Raw genomic sequence first — 19,728 nt, forward strand, 5'->3', positions numbered from 1 at the left:
ATATACGGTGTTTGTGTCATCTGCTTTTCTGAGGGGACGGCCGGGACGGCCAGCCTTGTGCCATCCGCGTCCACTTTTTTTGGGATGGCCTCTCCTCGCGCCTTCCTGATGCCTCTCAGGCTCGGGACGGCTTTGCCTTTGCTCTTGTTGCTGCATTTTCTGGTCAGAGAGGCATTAATCTTGCGTACCCTTTCAACCTTTCAAGCCAGCATTTTTTTCCTGTGACGTCATGTATGGCGCCGTTATTTAGTAGCTAGTAGTGTTGATTTAATTGTTGTTTCTTTTTTTTTTGCGGCCTCGTGATACTAAAAGGATAGAGATCCAACCATCATTTTTTTTATATCTTCACTTCTTGGTGCCTGAGTGCCTCTGACACGAAATTAGGTGATTTATCGTATGTATTTTTATCGCGGGGCTATAAGCTCACGGATACGGAATAGGAAAAGAAGCTACCCATATGCAATCATTGAGGAAATATTTATTCATCAAAAATATAAGAACAGAGAATAGACAGAGGTGGAAGATCCTATGATACAACAGTTCTAATGTGGGATGTAGCCACATGGGCATTCTCCGTCCAGGTGGTCGATACAGACCAAATGAAAACGGCACAGTTTATCGTAAATTAGTCTATTTCCATAGGAAACACATAAGGACATAAACACAAGTCAGTCAGCATTCAGTCGCATTCACAGTCGACAAAAATACAAACAATTAATTATGGGTAACTACGGTATGACTGGGGCTCAACATAATAAGCCAAGTATATCAAAATCGTCCGTCGCCTTTCAAAAGTCTTTTCATTCCTAACACAAGTCACAGTCCTACAAAAATAAAAGAAATAATCACAAGAGAAAACTTAATATAAGTCATCACTACACTGCGCAGCGTCAGCACGGGTCGGGCGTCGCGTCGTTCGTGGGCGTGCCGGTCTTGTCGTCCTCGCCGGTGCTTTCTCGGTTTCGCGTCTTGCGTCTACGAGGCGTGGCGTGGCGTCGGCGGCGAGGTGGTGGCGGTGAGTCGTTTCCGTCGCGTCGTCGTCCCTGAAAGGCCCAGAAAGGCCAGGGTGTCGTCGTTCAAGTCTACTGGTCCAGGAGGTCCTTGCTGGCTTTGCGCTTCTTGATCCTGTCGCCGAAGGCGGCCTCCACGAACTGCTCGGGGACCTGCTCGTCCAGGGCCTGGCGCACCTCCACTTCCGGCTGCACCTGCTGCGCCTGCTGGCGGACGATCTGCTTCACCACCTTGACGCGCCGGCTGGCCTTGCTGGGGATGGCCACGACGTTCTCGCTGCTGCTGCTGCTGCTGCTGCTGCTGCTGGAGCTGCTGCTGATGAACTCCTCGGACACGCTGCTGGAGGGAGGCTGGGGCGTGACCTTGATGATCTGCTCGGAGACGACCCTCCTCGAGTTGGTCTTAGGGCTGAAGACCACCTGCTTCTCGATGGTCACCTTGTGGGGCACCAGCACCTGCTCCTCCACGACGCGCTGCCTGGTGACGGGCCGCAGCTCCGTCTTGGTCTCCAGCTCGGTCTTGTACTGATCGGGGGCGCTCACCTCCTCGACGAGCTGCTTGTTGATGACGTCGGTGTTGAAGCCCTGCTCAGTGACGACGGTCTTCTTGAAGAAGCCGCTCTGCTGGGCCTGGTTCAGGGCGTTGCCGGACTGGTCCTGCTGCTGGCTCAGGCTCTCGCTGACGAGCAAGTTGCCTGTCTGCTGGGCCTGGCTGTCCTGGGCCACCAGGCTGGCGCTCTGCTGCCGGTTGCCGCTGCTGATGAGCAAGCCTGCCTGTTGGGCCTGGCTGTCCTGGGCGACCAGGTTGGCGCTCTGCTGACGGTTGCCGCTGCTGACGAGCAAGCCCGCCTGCTGGGCCTGGCTGTCCTGGGCCACCAGGTTGGCGCTCTGCTGCCGCTTGCCGCTGCCGATGACCACGACGTCGCCGGCGGCGTTGGAGGCCTTGGAGGTCTTGACGACGCGCTGCTGGCTGCGGCGCTTCGGCGATTCCAGGAGCAGGCCCTCGGTGTTGATGACAGACCTCACGTCGATGTCCAAGTTCTCCTTGGTGGGCATGGGCACGCCCATCTTGCCGATGTCATTGTTCTTGACGAAGTTGACCTCGGAGTTGGGGCAGTCCACCTTGTTCCACCAATCGCAAGTGAAGCGCTCCTGGTTGAAGAGGGAGCCGTTGTTGCAGAGGAAGGAGCTCTTGGGGGCGAGAGAGGAGCAGACGTGGAACACCTGGCAGCCAGTCTGCACGTCGGCGTAGTAACCTGCAACAGGGGGACGCGGACACGGTTAGCATCGCATCGGTGGCGACCAGCCGGGCGTATCGTGAACGGGACGTGAGCTTACCGTCGACGCGGCCCTCGCAGGTGAAGTCGGTGACGGGGATCTCCCTGAGGGTCGGGTAGTCCTGGCCGGGTTCGCCGGGGATCGAGTCCCGGAGGTTCCACTTGGTGGGGTCGTCGAAGGGGTCCACGAAGTCGCTGTCGAGCTTCTCGCCTTCCTCCTGCTTCTTCTGGAACTCGGCCTCGAGCAGCAGGCCGTCGACGTTGGGCTCTTCGGGGGGCAGGTAGTCCCTGTTCGGCTTGGCCGTCGTGGTCGTGGTCGTGGTGATCACCCTCCTGGTGGTGGGGATGACCCTGGTCGTGACTTCGGGCAGTTTGTACTCAAACTCGTAGTTGTTTTCCTTGTCGACCTGGAACGGAGAAAGCAGCGACCATGAGTACTGGAGACTTGCACGCGGGGCGCAGGCAGAGCAGGCAGGCAGAGCTGCCAGCGCCTGGGACTTACCTTCTTCAGGTTGATCTCGACGGGCGGCAGGTACGTGGGCGCGGGGGTGGTGGTCCTCACGGTCACGGGGGGCAGGTAGGTGGAGGGGGGCAGAGGCCTGCGGGTGGTGGTGGTTGGGGGTGGGGGAGGGGGAGGGCACCTGGAACATAAAGAAACGCCATTGGTTTGGACGTCTGCACCGCCATGAGTCGGTGTGGCCGCGGCAAGTAGAAAATAATCGCGTAACTTTACCTCGGGTCCCTGTTGCCGGGGAAGCAGTTAGGAGGGCACCTTGGCTCGGTGGAGCCTGGGCGGCAAGGGGGCGGGGTCGGTCGCGGGGTGGTGGTGGTGACCGGCGGCAGGTACTCGTTGTTGATCCTCACGGTGACGGGAGGCAAGTAGGTAGTAGGAGGAAGAGGCCTGCGGGTTGTGGTTGTTGGGGGCGGGGGTGGGGGAGGGCACCTGCACAGAGATTCATGCCAGCGTATCATGATCAGTTGGTGAGCACATTATTTGAGCTACCATTGCTGGGTGTGGGACTTACCTGGGGTCCCTGTTGCCGGGGAAGCAGTTGGGAGGGCACCTTGGCTCAGTTGATCCCGGTCGGCATGGCGGCTCGGTGGGCGGTGGGGGAGGCAGGTACGGCTTGGGTGGGGGAGGGGGTGGGGGCGGGCACCTGGTAAGAAATGAACTCAGTTAGTTACGCCTGTTCCCGGCATCAGCACAAATCAGATGTTGGGTGGATTATGTTTGAGATTAAGAGAGCACGGGCTACTTACCTAGGGTCTGTGCTTCCGGGGAAACAGCTAGGAGGACACCTGGGCTCAGTTGATCCTGGGCGGCAAGGAGGCAGGGTCGGGCGAGGGGTAGTGGTGGTGGGGGGAGGCAGGTATTCAATAGTGGGCTTTGGGAGTTCCAGCCTGACGACGGGTTTCGGGTACACATAGCCTTGGGTGGGCTTCGGGGGTGGTGGGGGTGGTGGGGGTGGTGGTGGTGGTGGCGGGGGTGGTGGGGGAGGAGGAGGTGGCGGCGGAGGGCACCTAAATAGTAACACAAAAAACATTATGAGTCGACATGATCTGCTGGGCGTGTTTCGACATTTGCTTCAATCACTGCCTCTGAAATGGTTCTGTGAATCGTGAATTTAGAAACTTTTTACCTTGGGTCTCGGCTGCCGGGGTAGCAGCTGGGAGGGCACCTCAGCTCGGTTGATCCTGGCAGGCAAGGAGGCTGGGTCGGGGGAGGAAGGTATTCAATGGTGGGCCTGCGGGTCGTGGTAGGTTCAAACCTAACGACGGGTTTCGGGTAGACGTAGCCTTGGGTAGGTTTTGGTGGGGGTGGTGGTGGCGGCGGTGGCGGGGGTGGGGGAGGAGGCGGGGGTGGGCGAGGACACCTGGAACAAAATAAAAAATACACGTTTTTAGCATGGCTTTGCAGATTTCCATGAAATTCTCCCTTTTTGAGACAAGACGGTGAATGTTACCTTGGGTCCGGGCTTCCCGGGTAGCAGGTAGGAGGACACCTTGGCTCGGTTGATCCGGGGCGGCAAGGGGGTAGGGTGGGTGGGGGAGGAGGCAGGGTAGGTGGGGGAGGGGGCAGGTACGGCTTAGGTGGTGGCGGCGGTGGGGGTGGGGGTGGAGGCGGCGCCTTGGGCAGTTCCAACCTCACAACAGGCTTGGGGTACTGGTACCCGGTGGGTTCGGGCTTGTTGTAGAAGTACCCTTCAAGCTTGGGAGTCACCGGCGGCACGAACACCCTCTGGGTGACGACGGGCGGCGGTGGCGGCCGCGTGGGCGGTGGCGGGGGTGGAGGTGGAGGTGGCGGCGGGGCAGGGGCCTGGACAAAGCCATCCTCGAAGGAGATCGACGGCTTAGGGTAATCGTAGCCTTCTGGAGCGGCTACGGCCAAAGCCAGCGCGCCGATCAGCAGACCTGCAACGAGAGAGACAGCAACGCGTCATTACACTGTGCTGCGACCGGTGTCAAGTGGCCCGCTGCCCGGTGCGGCTGGAGGTCGCGGCGCGCCGCGGCGTGCCGCCCGCCCACACAACAACACGCAAGTGCCGAAGCAGAACATCTGCGAGCCGGCCGCCCCCGTCCACTCCTTCCTTCTGAGGTGCAAGTGGTAAAGTCATCGCGGGGGCGCGGCCAGAGGCGGCCAGAGGCGGCGCGGCCGAGTCGGACGCATCCTCCGAGTGACCCCGACCGCCACGCCGCTCCGCGCTCCGCCATGGCGCGCCGCGAGAAAGGCGGGAGAGCGTCCATCATACTCGCCATTCTTCTCCTTTTAATCTCTCCGTCTCCGTCGCTCTCGGCGTGGGCCCCTGGTGGGGCCGCGCTGGGCCCCTGGCGCCTCATCACAATGCGTCGTTATCGGCTCGGTCGCCGCGTTGCGAGACGGCCATTCACTTTTCGACACGTCGCACTGCCTCGCAGTGCCTCGCACTGCCTCGCAGTCCGCCCGCTGGCCGGTCGCACTCTGACCCTGCAAGGACTCATCCCGAGAGTCGTTTTCGTCGCTCGCTCCGTCTCTCTCGCACCAATAAGGGATGTCGCTTGAGTGTGAGAGAGACGACTCTCGGAATCAGTCCGCAGTGCACGCTGCTGGCGGTGCGTCGCGTCGCCGCCACGTCGCCGGAGAGGGCAAGAGGGGCTTCGACGGCGACGCGACCCACGCATCGCGGGACTCGGACACTCGGTGCAGAGGTGAGGTCCCCTCGTCCAACGGGAATGAAGCCAAACGGAGCACGCGCATCGAAAAAGGCGCGAAGGAATGATTCTTACTTTTTTTAAATCGACGCGGCGACCGGTTTGGTCGTGTCGAGTCGATGAGCTCATTAGGTGCAATTTGGCGAGCAATTAACAAGCGGCTCGTCTGCCAAGGACCGCGGCGATTGCTTCCTGGACGAGGAGGACGGGGCGAGGCTCAGGAGGAGGTGCGAGTGAAATGGAAAGTGGCAAGGAGTGGGCCGGACTCACCGCGCGGCGAGCGGGTCTCGCTTTGCAGTGCAGGCGGGTATGTGTCTGTCGGGCCCGAAGCGGCTTACGATCATGTGTGGTCTAGCCCTTAATGGTAATGGTAATGGCAGCGTGGGCAGTGCCGTCAGACACGCGCGTGCTGCGTGGCTGCCTACCCTCGCTCCGTCGGGCGGCGAGCGCCTGCAGCGTGGGCCGTGCCGTCAGACACGCGCGTGCTGCGTGGCTGCCTACCCTCGCTCCGTCGGGCGGCGAGCGCCTGCAGCGTGGGCCGTGCCGTCAGACACGCGCGTGCTGCGTGGCTGCCTACCCTCGCTCCGTCGGGCGGCGAGCGCCTGCAGCGTGGGCGTGCCGTCAGACACGCGCGTGCTGCGTGGCTGCCTACCCTCGCTCCGTCCGGAGCGCCTCACGTGGGCCGTGCTCAGAACCTGCGCGTCTCAGCTTCGGCGGCAGCGCCGCCCCGGGGGGACCGAAACGGCTTGCTGCGTGGCTGCTCCCCCGCCCGTTTGGGCGGCGCCTCGGCGTGTGCAGTGTCTGTCGCACCCCGGGGTTTCTGTACCTCGCTCCTGGGAAAAGGGAAAGGCCCCCGCACGTGGGCAGTGCCCAGCCGCGCGGCGCGTCGTGCCACCCTCGCCCGCGCGCGAGCGCCGCAGCGTGGGCAGTGCCGTCAGACACGCGCGTGCTGCTGGCTGCCTACCCTCGTGTCGGGCGGCGGCGGCACTGCAGTGCCCCGGCCCGCGTTCGGGGGCCCCCGCGCTCCCGAAGCCCCGAGGCCGCAGCGGGGAAAAAGCCGTCAAAACACGCGCGTCTCTTTTCCTCCGTGGGGGGCGACCCGGCGTGGGGCCCTCCGTGCCGGTGCTGCGGGCTGCCTACCCTCGCTCCGTCGGGCGGCGAGCGCCTGCAGCGTGGGCCGTGCCGTCAGACACGCGCGTGCTGCGTGGCTGCCTACCCTCGCTCCGTCGGGCGGCGAGCGCCTGCAGCGTGGGCAGTGCCGTCAGACACGCGCGTGCTGCGTGGCTGCCTACCCTCACTCCGTCGGGCGCTCACACTGGAAGATCTCGAACTGCACCGTCTCAGCTTCTGCAGCAGCGACCGCCACGGACACCGAAACGGCTTGCATGCGGAGAAGGTCATGCAGCCCGTTGCACGGCTCGGCTGTTCTAGTGTATCTGTCCCTAACGGTTTCTGTAAATGGTCTGGAGAAAATGAGAAAATGGCCCCGCCGCACGCAGTCCCAGCTTGTTGGCGCGCGTGCCACGCCGCGCCGCGCCGCGCCGCGTGGCGGACATGGTAAGCAGGCGAAGCAGGCGCCCCTTTCTGTGTGTCGTGTCCGGCCGGCGGCACTTCAAATAATGCGGCCGCGTTTCGCGCTCCGCGCTCCCGAAGCCCCGAGCGAAACGCGGGAAAAAGCGGGAAAAAGCGCGCCTTTTTCCTCCAATGTGGCGGCGTACCGGTGCCGTGGCGGTGGCATGCGGGACGACGACGACGACGACGACGGCGACGTGCCGGCCGCGCCGCGCATGCCTCGCGCGCTCCGCTCGGCGAATCCTTTTGTGCGGGTCCGCCGCGCGTTCGCCATCGCCATCGCACAGTGGGCCGGAGGCGGCCAAAACTCTAGACGCGTTTTGAGCTCCAGAGTCGCTAAATGGGACTCGAACCGAACGTGTGACCCCACCAATGGATTCCTCGTTCGGAGAGCTATCCATTGGTGGGGTCACACGTTCAGTTCGAGTCCCATTTAGCGACTCTGGAGCTCAAAACGCGTCTAGAGTTTTGGCCGCCTCCACCGGCCTTCTGGCCCACTGTGCATCGCCTTCGCTTTCGGGCCGGTGGGAAAGTGATGCGACCGGCCGGCGGCAAGCTCGTTGTTTGTTTTTAATTCCGGGATGTCTCGCCTAGAGAGCCTCGCCGCGTCGGCGTCGCCACCGTGGCCGGTAACGTCCCTGGCGGCTGCGCGGCTGCGCCGTTGCGACGCTTTGCGTCACGGACAGGGCCAGGCCCTGGCCGCCAGGGAGGGGGCTGCCCAATACTATCACAGCAGCATAAATCAGACTCGGCGTGCAAGAATCGCAAGGACACGCGTCGTGCCGTGCCGCCAGGCCGTGCCGCCAGGCCGGGACTGCCCTGGCCGGGACTGCCCTGGCCGAGTGTCGCGGGCGGGCGGCGCGGCGTTCCCAACGGGTGAGATGTGGCCCGGCTCCCCGCGGCTACGGGGCGGGGGGTGGGCGGGGCGGGGCGGGGCGGGGCGGGGGGCGGGGACCAGTCGGTAGCCGAGCGAATGAAGTGGAGATGCCATCGCCGTAAAGAGGTTCGCCCAGGCCCAGGCCCGGGCTGCAGCCTGACAGCTTCACGCACGCACGAACGCACACTCCAACGTGGGCCGGGGAGGTCAGAGTTCGGCCGGATCGTGCCCATATCGTGACAGTGACGCCCAACGCCTTGTTCGATTTTCAGGGTCGGGACGTCGGGACGTCGGGACCGGCTCGGCTCGGCCCGGCGGGGCTCGGCTGGACGCGCGGCCCCGACCGACGCCGCCACGCCGCTCGTCTCGGACGAAAACAAAAGTGCGTCGCGGGGACGACGGCGCCGCCCTGCACGGTTGCGAGATGACGCTCCTCTATTCGGGCCATCGATGTGGATCATCTCGCCTAGTGCGTGATTCTGGCATTCTGTCGCCGCCCGGCCTGGTTATGAAAATAAGAGCGGCAAGGACGCGGAGCGCGCGGAGCCGGTCCTGGACCCCACCCGCACGGCCCGCACCCCTTGACGGGGACCCCCGGCGGCGGTGTCAGCTGGGCATAAGTTAGTCTGGCGGGTCGCGGTCGCGGCGCGGGCCGCCCAGAGGGTTTTCGAAGAGGGTCGGTCGGTGCGTCGTCGGTGCTGCGGGAAGCATCTCCGGTGACCCTGAACTCCATACGCCGCTACGCCGCTTGCGCAACGCACCGCCGGCCGAGAGGCCCAGGCCCAAGCACGACCGGTACATGCAAGTACCGCGTGCCCCGCCCCGAGCCCTCCTACGTCGCCGCGCCGCCGCCCTGCAGGCCCTGTTCCTGTTGACAGCCCTGATGGCCCGGCCGCGCTCTCACTTGAGGCACCGCGCTAATCCCGAGTGGCTCACCTCGCCGTCAAGCACCTCCCAGTCCGGCGTGGCTGCGGCTCCGCGTCGCGGGGGTCGCTCCCAAAGCTAATAACTTTTCACCATTCGCGGCGGTGGCTGGTGGCTCGCGGAGCGGTCGCCTCGGAAGAGTTGTAAATCAATGAGAGGTCCGCGGGGACTCGGCCAAGCCTCGGCCAGGCCTTGGCCTGCAATGTCCAGCGCGGTCCATCCCAAGGCTTGCGATAGAGCGCGGCCGAAGCGCGGCGCTGGAGCTGGAGCCGCGGGGACGCCGCGGTGTCCAGGCTTTGGTGACGTCATCTCAGGCCGAACGGCAGCCTGCACTGCCCTGCAGTGCCCTGCAGTGCCTAGCATTGCCTACAGGGAGCTGGAGCTGGAACCGCGGGGACGCTGCGGTGTCCAGGCTTTTTCTGGTCAGAGTATAATTTCATAATATCTGTGTGGTATTTTTAAAAAATTACTTTAAAATATTCGTTTTTAAAAAAAGACTCAACGCCTACTTTTAAAACTCTAATTCGTTTTTCAAAATCTTTAGAGCCTAAAAGGCCTTTTTCAAAAAGATTTGATGCAATCAATTTTTGTTTGAATGAAGTTGAATTCTGAGAAACACGATGTCCTTCAACTGACTAAAGTCTCGTAAAGTTTTTCGAAGAAGAGCGGAACTAAAACACCTGAGAAACTCGGTGTCCTCTGAGATCTTATGGGTTTGCAAGGCACTGTTGCAACAGGTACACTCTAAATATGGGGCGACTAAGGTACCCAGATTCTGGGCACCTTTGGCACCTTAGTCGCTGCTCAGCCATGGGTGAAGGCAGGTTCCGTACTGGTTTGTCCACCCCGAGACCAGGCGACAAAGGTGACCAGAAACAGAGCGACATTTGGCACCCTGAAAAGTGGGGCGGGCGACAAAGGCGCTCAGTTTCTGGGCACCCTATCTTTAGAGTGTAGAGGTGACTTACCGGCGCACAAAGTAATCCTCATGGCTGGGCGCGGGGCCCGGGATGGCCCAGGTCCTTTCAGTCGAGAGGGAAGGTCCTGCTCGGACCGAGCACGAGTCGCGAATGCTGGGGAGGCTGGCGGCGCCTCCCAGCTACACTCTCACACGCACTGCCACTACCACTGACACATGACACACACAGACACACGGGCAGGCCACGGCTGCCTCTGCTACTGCTGCCGCACTTGGGTTAAACTTCGCCGTTTCGGGGCTCGGCGCGGGTCTTATATTGAGACGCTGACCACGGTCCTCCCGCCACGCCCCGCAGTGCCCCACCTCGCCCCGCCCCTCCGCGCAGCGCCCCGCCGAGCCCCGGAGGGGGACCGCGTCCTTGGCGACCTGCGCTCCCATTGGCCCATTGTCCGACCCCGGTCGCGTCCCAGTCGTCCTGGCTGTCCTGGCCGCGTCGCCGGGTGGAGGGTGGCGGCGTGGCGGCCGCCTCCCCGAGGAGGTGGTGCAGACCGCCATGCCGGCCCGTTGTCCGACCCGTCCCAGTCGTCCTGGCGTCTGGCCGCGTCGCCGGGTGGAGGGTGGCGGCGTGGCGGCCGCCTCCCCGAGGAGGTGGTGCAGACCGCCATGCCGGCCCGTTGTTCGACCGTCCCGGTCGTCCTGGCCGTCCTGGCCGCGTCGCGGTGGAGGGTGGCGGCGTGCGGCCGCCTCCCCGGAGGTGGTGCAGACCGCCATGCCGGCCCGTTGTCCGACCCCGTCCCGGTCGTCCTGGCCGTCCTGGCCGCGTCGCCGGGTGGAGGGTGGCGGCGTGGCGGCCGCCTCCCGAGGAGGTGGTGCAGACCGCCATGCCGGCCCGTTGTCCGACCCCGTCCCGGTCGTCCTGGCCGTCCTGGCCGCGTCGCCGGGTGGAGGGTGGCGGCGTGGCGGCCGCCTCCCCGAGGAGGTGGTGCAGACCGCCATGCCGGCCCGTTGTCCGACCCCGTCCCGGTCGTCCTGGCCGTCCTGGCCGCGTCGCCGGGTGGAGGGTGGCGGCGTGGCGGCCGCCTCCCGAGGAGGTGGTGCAGACCGCCATGCCGGCCGTTGTCCGACCCCGTCCCGGTCGTCCTGGCCGTCCTGGCCGCGTCGCCGGGTGGAGGGTGGCGGCGTGGCGGCCGCCTCCCCGAGGAGGTGGTGCAGACCGCCATGCCGGCCCGTTGTCCGACCCCGTCCCGGTCGTCCTGGCCGTCCTGGCCGCGTCGCCGGGTGGAGGGTGGCGGCGTGGCGGCCGCCTCCCCGAGGAGGTGGTGCAGACCGCCATGCCGGCCCGTTGTCCGACCCCGTCCCGGTCGTCCTGGCCGTCCTGGCCGCGTCGCCGGGTGGAGGGTGGCGGCGTGGCGGCCGCCTCCCCGAGGAGGTGGTGCAGACCGCCATGCCGGCCCGCCGCCCGCCGCCGACGGGCGCGAGAGAGACGGCCGCCGTCGCTCCGGGGGAAGGTCGCCGCCGAAGCCATTATTGCTATCGAGTCACCGCCGGTCACTGCCATGCAGAGCAACGCGTCGGCGTCACTTTCCAGGAACGGCGGTCTTGCGGGACCGTCATGAACGTCGTGGACGACGTGGACCGCGCCGGAAGTACCGGGGAATTCCCCGCCTTGCACCGCCTTGCCCAGTGGTTCTCAACCTTAGGGTCGCGACCCCAAGCGGGGTCGCGAAATTTTTTTAAGGGGTCGCGGCGATGCTGGGGTCGTGTTTTAGGCTGATTTTAAGCAGCCACTGCGTCTGATCCGAGGCGGGCATTTTGCTCCCTCAACGGGCAGTTGGTCTTTGGACCTTCCTTTAGCATGCCTTTGTTACGGAGTGCAATTATCAGTCTTAGTTTGGGAGCAGTATTGTCTCAAAGTTGGCCGAAACGCTCAGAAATGTCTATGAAAAATCGTGTTTTGGGCCGATTTTAAGCAGCCACTGCGTCTGATCCGAGGCGGGCATCTTGCTCCCTCAACGGGCAGTTGGTCTTTGGACCTTCCTTTAGCATGCCTTTGTTACGGAGTGCAATTATCAGTCTTAGTTTGGGAGCAGTACTGTCTCAAAGTTGGCCGAAACGCTCAGAAATGTCTATGAAAAATCGTGTTTTGGGCCGATTTTAAGCAGCCACTGCGTCTGATCCGAGGCGGGCATTTTGCTCCCTCAACGGGCAGTTGGTCTTTGGACCTTCCTTTAGCATGCCTTTGTTACGGAGTGCGATTATCAGTCTTAGTTTGGGAGCAGTATTGTCTCAAAGTTGACCAAAATAGTCACAACGGTTTTTCAAAGACACTTGCGACCGTTTTGATCGACTTTGAGACAATACTGCTCCCAAACTAAGACTGATAATCGCACTCCGTAACAAAGGCATGCTAAAGGAAGGTCCAAAGACCAATTGTCCATTGAGGGAGCGAAATGCCCGCCTTGGATCAGACGCTGTGGCTGCTTAAAATCGGCCCAAAACACGATTTTTCATGGACATTTCTGAGCGTTTCGGCCAAATTTGAGACAATACTGCTCCCAAACTAAGACTGATAATTGCACTCCGTAACAAAGGCATGCTAAAGGAAGGTCCAAAGACCAACTGCCCGTTGAGGGAGCAAAATGCCCGCCTCGGATCAGACGCAGTGGCTGCTTAAAATCGGCCCAAAACACGATTTTTCAAAGACACTGCTGACCGTTTCGGCCAACTTTGAGACAATACTGCTCCCTAACTAAGACTGATAATTGCACTCCGTAACAAAGGCATGCTATAGGAAGGTCCAAAGACCAGTTGCCCGTTGAGGGAGCAAAATGCCCGCCTCGGATCAGACGCCGTGGCATGTTAAAGGAGGGGTCCCGTGGGGTCGCGAAAGTTTTCCTGGGGGTCGCGGAAATTTTTGGCTTTAAATTTGGGGTCGCGAGCCGAGAAAGGTTGAGAACCGCTGGCCTTGCCTGCGGCTGACACAACGACGCTGTCGAATTTGCCGCCCTCTGGACCTCAGTGGGCCAGAAGACCGGCGGAGGCGGCCAAAACTCTAGACGCGTTTTGAGCTCCAGAGTCGCTAAACAGGACTCGAACCGAACGGGTGACCCCACCTTGGGATGGCTCTCCGGACGAGGAATCCATTGGTGGGGTCACACGTTCGGTTCGAGTCCCATTTAGCGACTCTGGAGCTCAAAACGCGTCCAGAGTTTTGGCCGCCTCCACCGGTCTTCTGGCCCACTGTGACCTGGGCGTTCCGAAACAATTCCAGCAGAGTGGCGATGCGGTGCCCGGCGATGCCCCTCCAGCCGACGGGGCTGACCCTTGGACCCGGCGACCGGACAGCCAAAGGCAGGGCGATCATTGCGGGTCTGGCGCGACTGGGACCTGGGACCGGCGGCCCGACTCTCTGACATGGCGAACGCCGTAATTTGGCCGTTTTAGGGATCCGCGTCGGGGGACGCCGCCGTACCGCCGTGTGCACGCCTGTCTCGTCATCGCGGGGGTCCTCCCGCCGCGCCGTCCTCGCCGCGCCGTCCTCGCCGTCCTCCCACGCCCCCTCAAGGCCGCGGCCCGTGGCGGCGCACACAACGTCATGCCGCCCTCCCTCGCGCTGCTGCGCGCTGCCCACCCGAATCCGAGACCACTATCGTTTTCGAACGGTGTGATAAATGGCCCGCCTCTCATGTACTATTCACTTATTTTTCTGGCGCGCCGCGCAAGTCAAGCGAGTCAAGCCATGCCCGGCGCCGCGTGTGAGATGCAGGAAGACCGCCGCCGTCCTGCCGACGCCCCACAGTGGGCCAGAAGACCGGTGGAGGCGGCCAAAACTCTAGACGCGTTTTGAGCTCCAGAGTTGCTAAATGGGACTCGAACCGAACGTGTGACCCCACCAATGGATTCCTCGTCCGGAGAGCAATCCCAAGGTGGGGTCACACGTTCGGTTCGAGTCCTGTTTAGTGACTCTGGAGCTCAAAACGCGTCTAGAGTTTTGGCCGCCTCCACCGGTCTTCTGGCCCACTGTGCGCCCTTTCTCTCTCGCACCCAAAAGGAACGCCTCACGAGTGCGAGAGAGAGAGAGAGACTCTGCCCAGGGTGTTTAGGAGCGGGCCCTGACCGCGGCACCGCAGAGCCCGGCCCCGGCCCCGGGCAGCCCCAGGCAGGCCGATGAAGGGACGACGACGCATCCTGTGATGACTCCCCAAATGAAGGCAAACCGATTTGCGACGTCTGCGGCGCTGCCGACCGGGGCCTGCGGCTGGGAAGCCGTTTCCTCCGTGCCTCGCTGCAAATTCACTTACTGTTCTGTCTGTTCGTGTGTGTGTGTGGGGGGGGGGGGGGGCTGAGTGTGTGAGTCTGTTTTGGTTGCAAATGATCCAAACAAGAATATTCGCCCGAGAGTGTTGCACAATGCTACGGCGGCCGCTTTATGCTGTGTGTTGTTACGGTTGCAGTGGTATAGAGCAGGTTTCGAGAAGAGAAAAAAAATTGAGGAGAAGAAGGAGAAGGAGGAGAAGACGAGCCGAACAACAACACGAGCGCGCACAACAACAAGAACGCGGGGCGCGGGGCACCCGTCGTCCCTGGTTGCGGCCGGCGGGGCGGCGGGGCGGGGCGAGGAGCCGATTTGGGTCAAGTTTTAAGTTCCGGAGGAAGAGGACCCCGTCCACCGTGCGGCACAGAGACGGGTGTTGAACGCCGCCTTGTGGCAGAGGCGGACGCACAGCGACGCACAGCGCAGTGGGCAGGGCAGTCAGGCAGTCTGAGCCGCGATCGGAAAACACAAACAGACAAAGACCGGCCCCCAGCCCGGACTCAGGTTCGGAGACTTGCATCGGCGACGACCGTAAATCCAGCAGAGAGGTGAGGGCCCCGTGCAGTCCGGAGGGGACGCGCGCGACTCAGAGGGTGTCCCGCAAGGCGCGTTCCGCGTTCACGCAACCCCGCCGAGCACGGCCGGCACGCCCGGCCCGTCTCTATTTATTCGTGATACCAGGAACGTGCACGGAGGCACTCGTGGCCCGGCAGCGCTGCAGCAGCGGGCCGCCGTGTCAAGTCGGTGGCCGAGCCGGCGCCTCGTCCCGTCTCTGTCGGTGGCCCGGCCACCACGCCCCGCCCCGCCCCGCCCCGCCCCGCCACGCCGTACTTGCGGCAGGTCCTTGTAATGAGTCTGCGGCAGTCCCAAGGGCGTGCCCGTCGCGGTGCCCGTCGCGGAGCGCGTGCTCCAGCCGGTCCGGTCCGGTCCGGCGCGTGGTCGCGGCGCCGCCCGACGGGTAGGCAGCCACCCAACGGCAGCGCCGCGATGTCCCTGCCCGATTCCGGGGGGACCGTTTCGTCGCTCTGTCTCTCTCGCACTCGTGGCGCGGCGCGCAGGTGTGCGAGAGAGGCAGAGCGGCGATCCTCCGGACTGAGGCGGCCGCCAGAAGGTCGCGACGGGGAAGCAACCGGTTGCACCACTCGCCATGCTGCTTCCGTTAAATTATCTTTCATGTAGAGGAGGATGTCTCGTTTGGCGGGGATCGCTAGGTGATAAGGACTTTGAGGGTCCCGTGGGTGCATCTGCACGAGGCTCGGGTCATCGGAGCGGGGAGTGAGAGAGACACCCGACGACCACAATGGATACTCGTCGGGTCGCCTTCGTCCGCCTCCGTCGAGGTGACACCATGGTGGCTTGACATTTCCACTTTTAATCTGAGCCACACGCAAAATAAAGGAATACCGTCTCGTCCTCCAGGATGGTCCAGAATGGTCCAGGATGCTCCGGGATGGGCTTCGCGGGCCGCCGCTGCGAGCCGGCTGTGGGTGTCTGCTGCATGTTTCCATTAGTTTCTCCTCCGGGGATGGCCGCGTCGCGTCCATGCAACCACCGCCGTGTCCGAGAGCGCGCCGATCGCACTCCGTCTTTACCCGAAATTTGGCCAGGCGAAATGTGTCTTGGTTCCGTCGTTCTTTCGACACGGCTCCGGCCGTTGCAGTCAAGCGGGGGAGCTAGCCCGCCGAGGCTCTAGACGACGAGGCACTTGGTCGTGACCTCTAGCATCGGCGGACTGCGGGCCGAGGGGGCAACCACGTACGATGTTTGGGGACATTAGATTTCTTTCAACTAAAGATTTCGTCGGATGTCGTCCAATTTTAAGCCTAAAATCTGCCTGTTTTGGTGACCTTTCTGGGGAAAGATTTCGAATTTCCAGAGATTTCTAGGGCTGCAGGGGACACAGGATTTCTCGAGAGGTTGCCCCCTCGCTGCGGGCTCATTCGGCACACTGCTTCGTCGCTCTGTCTCTCTCGCGCTTCCACGAAACGCCCCATGAGTGCGAGAGAGACAGTGGCTCGGCCGTCGGCGCCACGTGCAGCCACGTCGGCCGCCTAGTGACTCTATCAGGCTAGGCGAGGTGGCTAGGCATCCGGCAGTGATGCGGCAGTGATGAGGCACCCTGGCACCCTGGCCGGCCGGCCACTAAATGGCCCACGCGTCGGATAAAAAACAAAAGCATGTCATATTAGCATACGCGCACGCGGTGACCCGAAACGGGGCCAGGCCGGCCAGGCGGGGAGGGGGCGCTGCTGCTGCCAGGGCCCGGGGGGCTGCCTGCCTGCCTGCCTGCCTGCCTGCCTGCCTGCCTGCCTGCCTGCCTGCCTGCCTGCCTGCCTGCCTGCAGCGGGGCAGACCGAGCTGGCAGCCAAGGCCGAGGAGATGCGCCCCAGCCGGCGGGGGCCCAACGGCGACCCTTTTGCTTCCTTTTTCACGTGCTCAACACAACGCCCATTTGTCGTCCCTTTTGTATACTGGGCTCGCCGGGCAGGCTTGCAGCCGTCGCGACAAAGTTTCGACAGCGCGACACCCACTGTGTGTGTGTGTGTGTGTGTGTGTGTGTGTGTGTGTGTGCGCGTGAGTGTGTGCGTGCGAGGGCGCCGGTTTTGCTCCTTTTTATGTGTGCGGGAGGGATGGACGATGGACGATGGACGCCCCGCACTGATGTCGCGCCACCGTTTTGCGCAACGACGCGCTGCTCCGCCGCTGCAGACCGAAAACCAAGGAGTCGATTTCGTCGCTCTGTCTCTCGAACCTAATCTAACGCCCCATGAGTGTGCGAGAGACAGAGTGACGAAAACGACTCTCGGAATGAGTCGGCTGGTCGGTCGCGCTGCTTCGCTGTCGACTAGTCCGGCCGGCCGGCCGGCCCAATGTGAAACCGATCCGGCGCCTACGTCTGCCTAGTGCTAGGCCTAGTGGGCTCGCTGTGAGATGCACAGGCCGGCCAGGTCGGCCAGGTCGGCCAGGTCGGCCAGGTCGGCCAGGTCGCGTCGGGGGCTCAGGGCCAGGCCCGCTGCGTCCAGTGGGTCCAGTGGGTCCAGTCTCAGCGGCCCACACCGCCTCTGTTATTGTCCGGGTTCGTAACTCCGCCGAAACTGCCGACTCGGGGTGACAGTTGTTAGTGATCAGCGCGCGGAGATTAGATTTTGAGAAGATATTCCCGGTGCGTGTCGTTTGTAACGCGCACCACCGTTTACGAGACGCGGAAGAATGGCGGAAAGGTTGCGCACCCACCAGCGTGCCCGCAAGGAAAGTCATTGTCAGTGAAGCGGATCAACTAGTAGGCAAGGCGGGAGCAAAGTCCAGATATTGCCTGGTGGTAGGCTGGTTCGGGAAGGCTGAGGTTGGCAACCATTCCAACACCAGTGCATCGAGGGCAATATTTGCCTGCTTTCGACACGATTGCATCGCACTGTAGGCCAGAAGACCAGTGGAGCGGCCAAAATTCGAGACGCGTTTTGAGCTCCAGAGTCGCCAAATGGGACACCAACCGACCGTGTGACCCCACCAGTGGATTCCTCGTTCGGAGAGCAATCCATTGGTGGGGTCACACGTTCGGTTCGAGTGCTAATTAGCGACTCTGGAGCTCAAAACGCGTCAAGAATTTTGGCCGCTCCACCGGTCTTCTGGCCCACTGTGCATCGTGGGGCAGTGAGGTGGCGACGGCAGGCTAAGCGCAAGGACGGCCGTGTCTCGTTTTGCAGTGCAGGCGGGCATGTGTCGGGCCCGAAATGGCATACGATCATGTGTGGTCTAGCCCTTAATGGTAATGGTAATGTGGACGCGAGGGTAGGCAACCCGGCGGCACACGTGCGGGGTGGCGGCCTGCCCTCCAGGCGCTAGTGCATTACCATTACCATTAAGGACCAGACCACACACATGATCGTATGCCATTTCGGGCACTCTGCGCGGGCCGCGCCACGGCGCCGCGGGCCAAGTCGGCTGGCAACCCGAGCGACGCGTCGAAAGGACGCGTTCGTCAGCAAGTCGCGAAGGTCCGGGCCGTTCGGGTCGGGCCGCCGGATGTGACCGGACCAGGACCGGGACCGGACCGCCACACTAGAGTCGGCGGCGCGCGGCGCGGTGACGCGGTCTAGGCCGGGGGGACGTTGCCGGAGCCGTGCTGGCCACGCCGGAGCCACGCGACCTTGGCTGCCTTGACTGTCTTGGCGAACTGAAGCGACTTTTTCCATATTTCACGTTTCACGTCTCGCGGGGCACTTAAAGACCGCGGTTTACGGTGGCGACGAGGTACTCGCTGTGGGGCTCTACATGTCCAGAGCGCTTCCTAGTGAATGTAAACAAGGCAACTAGTTTATAGCGGTGCCCGTGCGGCAACGCCACTGGAAGTGTTCTCGTTCGCGATGAATGATGATTGCGCGCGAAAGCGGTGCAATGTTGTCACATAAAAAGGCAAAAATTGCTCACGATTGAGAGGGTTGAAAGGGTTGCTAACCCGAGCCTGCCTATGCCACTTCTCGCGAGCGGAGCTCATTTTGCAGGCTGAGGTTGGCTAGCCTTTCAACACTGGCATCGTGGGCATGGCAACACTGAAGCGGCGTTCTGTCCCACCAATATCATCATCATCGGCGCTTAGGCCAGCAGACCTGTAGCGTTCGAGTAAGCGACTACAACAGGACTGCAGACTGGTTCAGAGGGACGTTTCGTCGCTCTGTCCCTCTCGCACTCATGGGGCGTTCCTACCGGTGCGAGTGAGACAGCGATGAAAACGACTCCTGGAATCAGTCTGCTGGGCTGCACGATATTCCACGGGCCGGCCAACACCTGTTCATTTTGGTTGACCCTGTCGGCCACCGCCACCGTCGGCTCACAGGACAAAGCCTCTGATCTCCGCAGAATTGAAGTAGCGTTTTATTGGGACCGCTTTTCGGAGCTCATAGATGATGTGACATTTGGTTCCAAGGTCGGAATAGTCATCTTATCCATCCTCACAGCTTGAGCGCGAAGTGGAGTGGGCAGGGGAAAAAACCGGCAAGGCGCTGTTCGCGAGTCCGAGCCGCGGCGCCGCGGCCAACAGGACGGGTTGTCGTTGTCTTCGGTGCATTTCTTTTGGGCGGATGCGATTTACTTTGTTTCACATTACAGTGACTTGGTTTCTCGAGTTACACCAGTCTAGTCCTCCGCCCACGCACTAGTTAAATTAAAATTATAGGCGATTTGGCTAAATTTATGGCTTTATTAAGAAGCCGCCTCGCCTTATTGGCTGCTCAAATCCGTTACCCATCCCGAGGTGACGTCAACAAATTTGTTGGCGTCACTCTGAAACAACTCGGGGGGGGGGGGGGGGGTAATGCCCCCCCCCCCCGGGCCCTTAGATAGCCGCCTGAAAGGTAGGCAAAAGTGTTACTCCCCCCCCCCCAAATAGGCGGCCTCTGAATCCGCGACTGAGGCGGACAACGCGCCCTCGACGCGCGCCCTCCCTTTCCCCCAAAGCTTGGAGTGGTAAGAGCTAGGATTCCCACCTGGAGATTATTAGAAACGCGATGTCGCGTTCGTTTCCAGGCCTTCGCGCCGTCTTCACCAAGGCAAAGGCGCCTCTTTGAAATAAAACCGATGTGACGTGAACCTGTTCTCTAGGAATCTGAATCCGCGTCCACCGCAGCGGCGCAGCGAAGCAAGCGAAG

General features: G+C 62.2%; 1 protein-coding gene across 1 annotated transcript; it reads right to left on the reverse strand.

Annotated features, from left to right (window-relative positions):
* Positions 1-458: 458 nt before the first annotated feature.
* LOC117642717 (proline-rich extensin-like protein EPR1) lies at positions 459-10,039 on the reverse strand. The gene is made up of 9 exons (XM_034381178.1): positions 9,818-10,039; positions 4,252-4,699; positions 3,928-4,161; positions 3,548-3,808; positions 3,313-3,444; positions 3,021-3,230; positions 2,790-2,928; positions 2,349-2,694; positions 459-2,266 (listed from the first exon to the last, which is right to left on the reverse strand). Exons 1-9 carry the CDS (start codon positions 9,837-9,839, stop codon positions 1,083-1,085), a joined length of 2,976 nt encoding a protein of 991 aa, XP_034237069.1. The 5' UTR covers positions 9,840-10,039; the 3' UTR covers positions 459-1,082.
* Positions 10,040-19,728: the final 9,689 nt, after the last annotated feature.

The sequence above is a fragment of the Thrips palmi genome, unplaced genomic scaffold (assembly GCF_012932325.1).
Source record: "Thrips palmi isolate BJ-2018 unplaced genomic scaffold, TpBJ-2018v1 HiC_scaffold_16, whole genome shotgun sequence".
NCBI classification, from domain to species: Eukaryota; Metazoa; Arthropoda; class Insecta; order Thysanoptera; family Thripidae; genus Thrips; species Thrips palmi.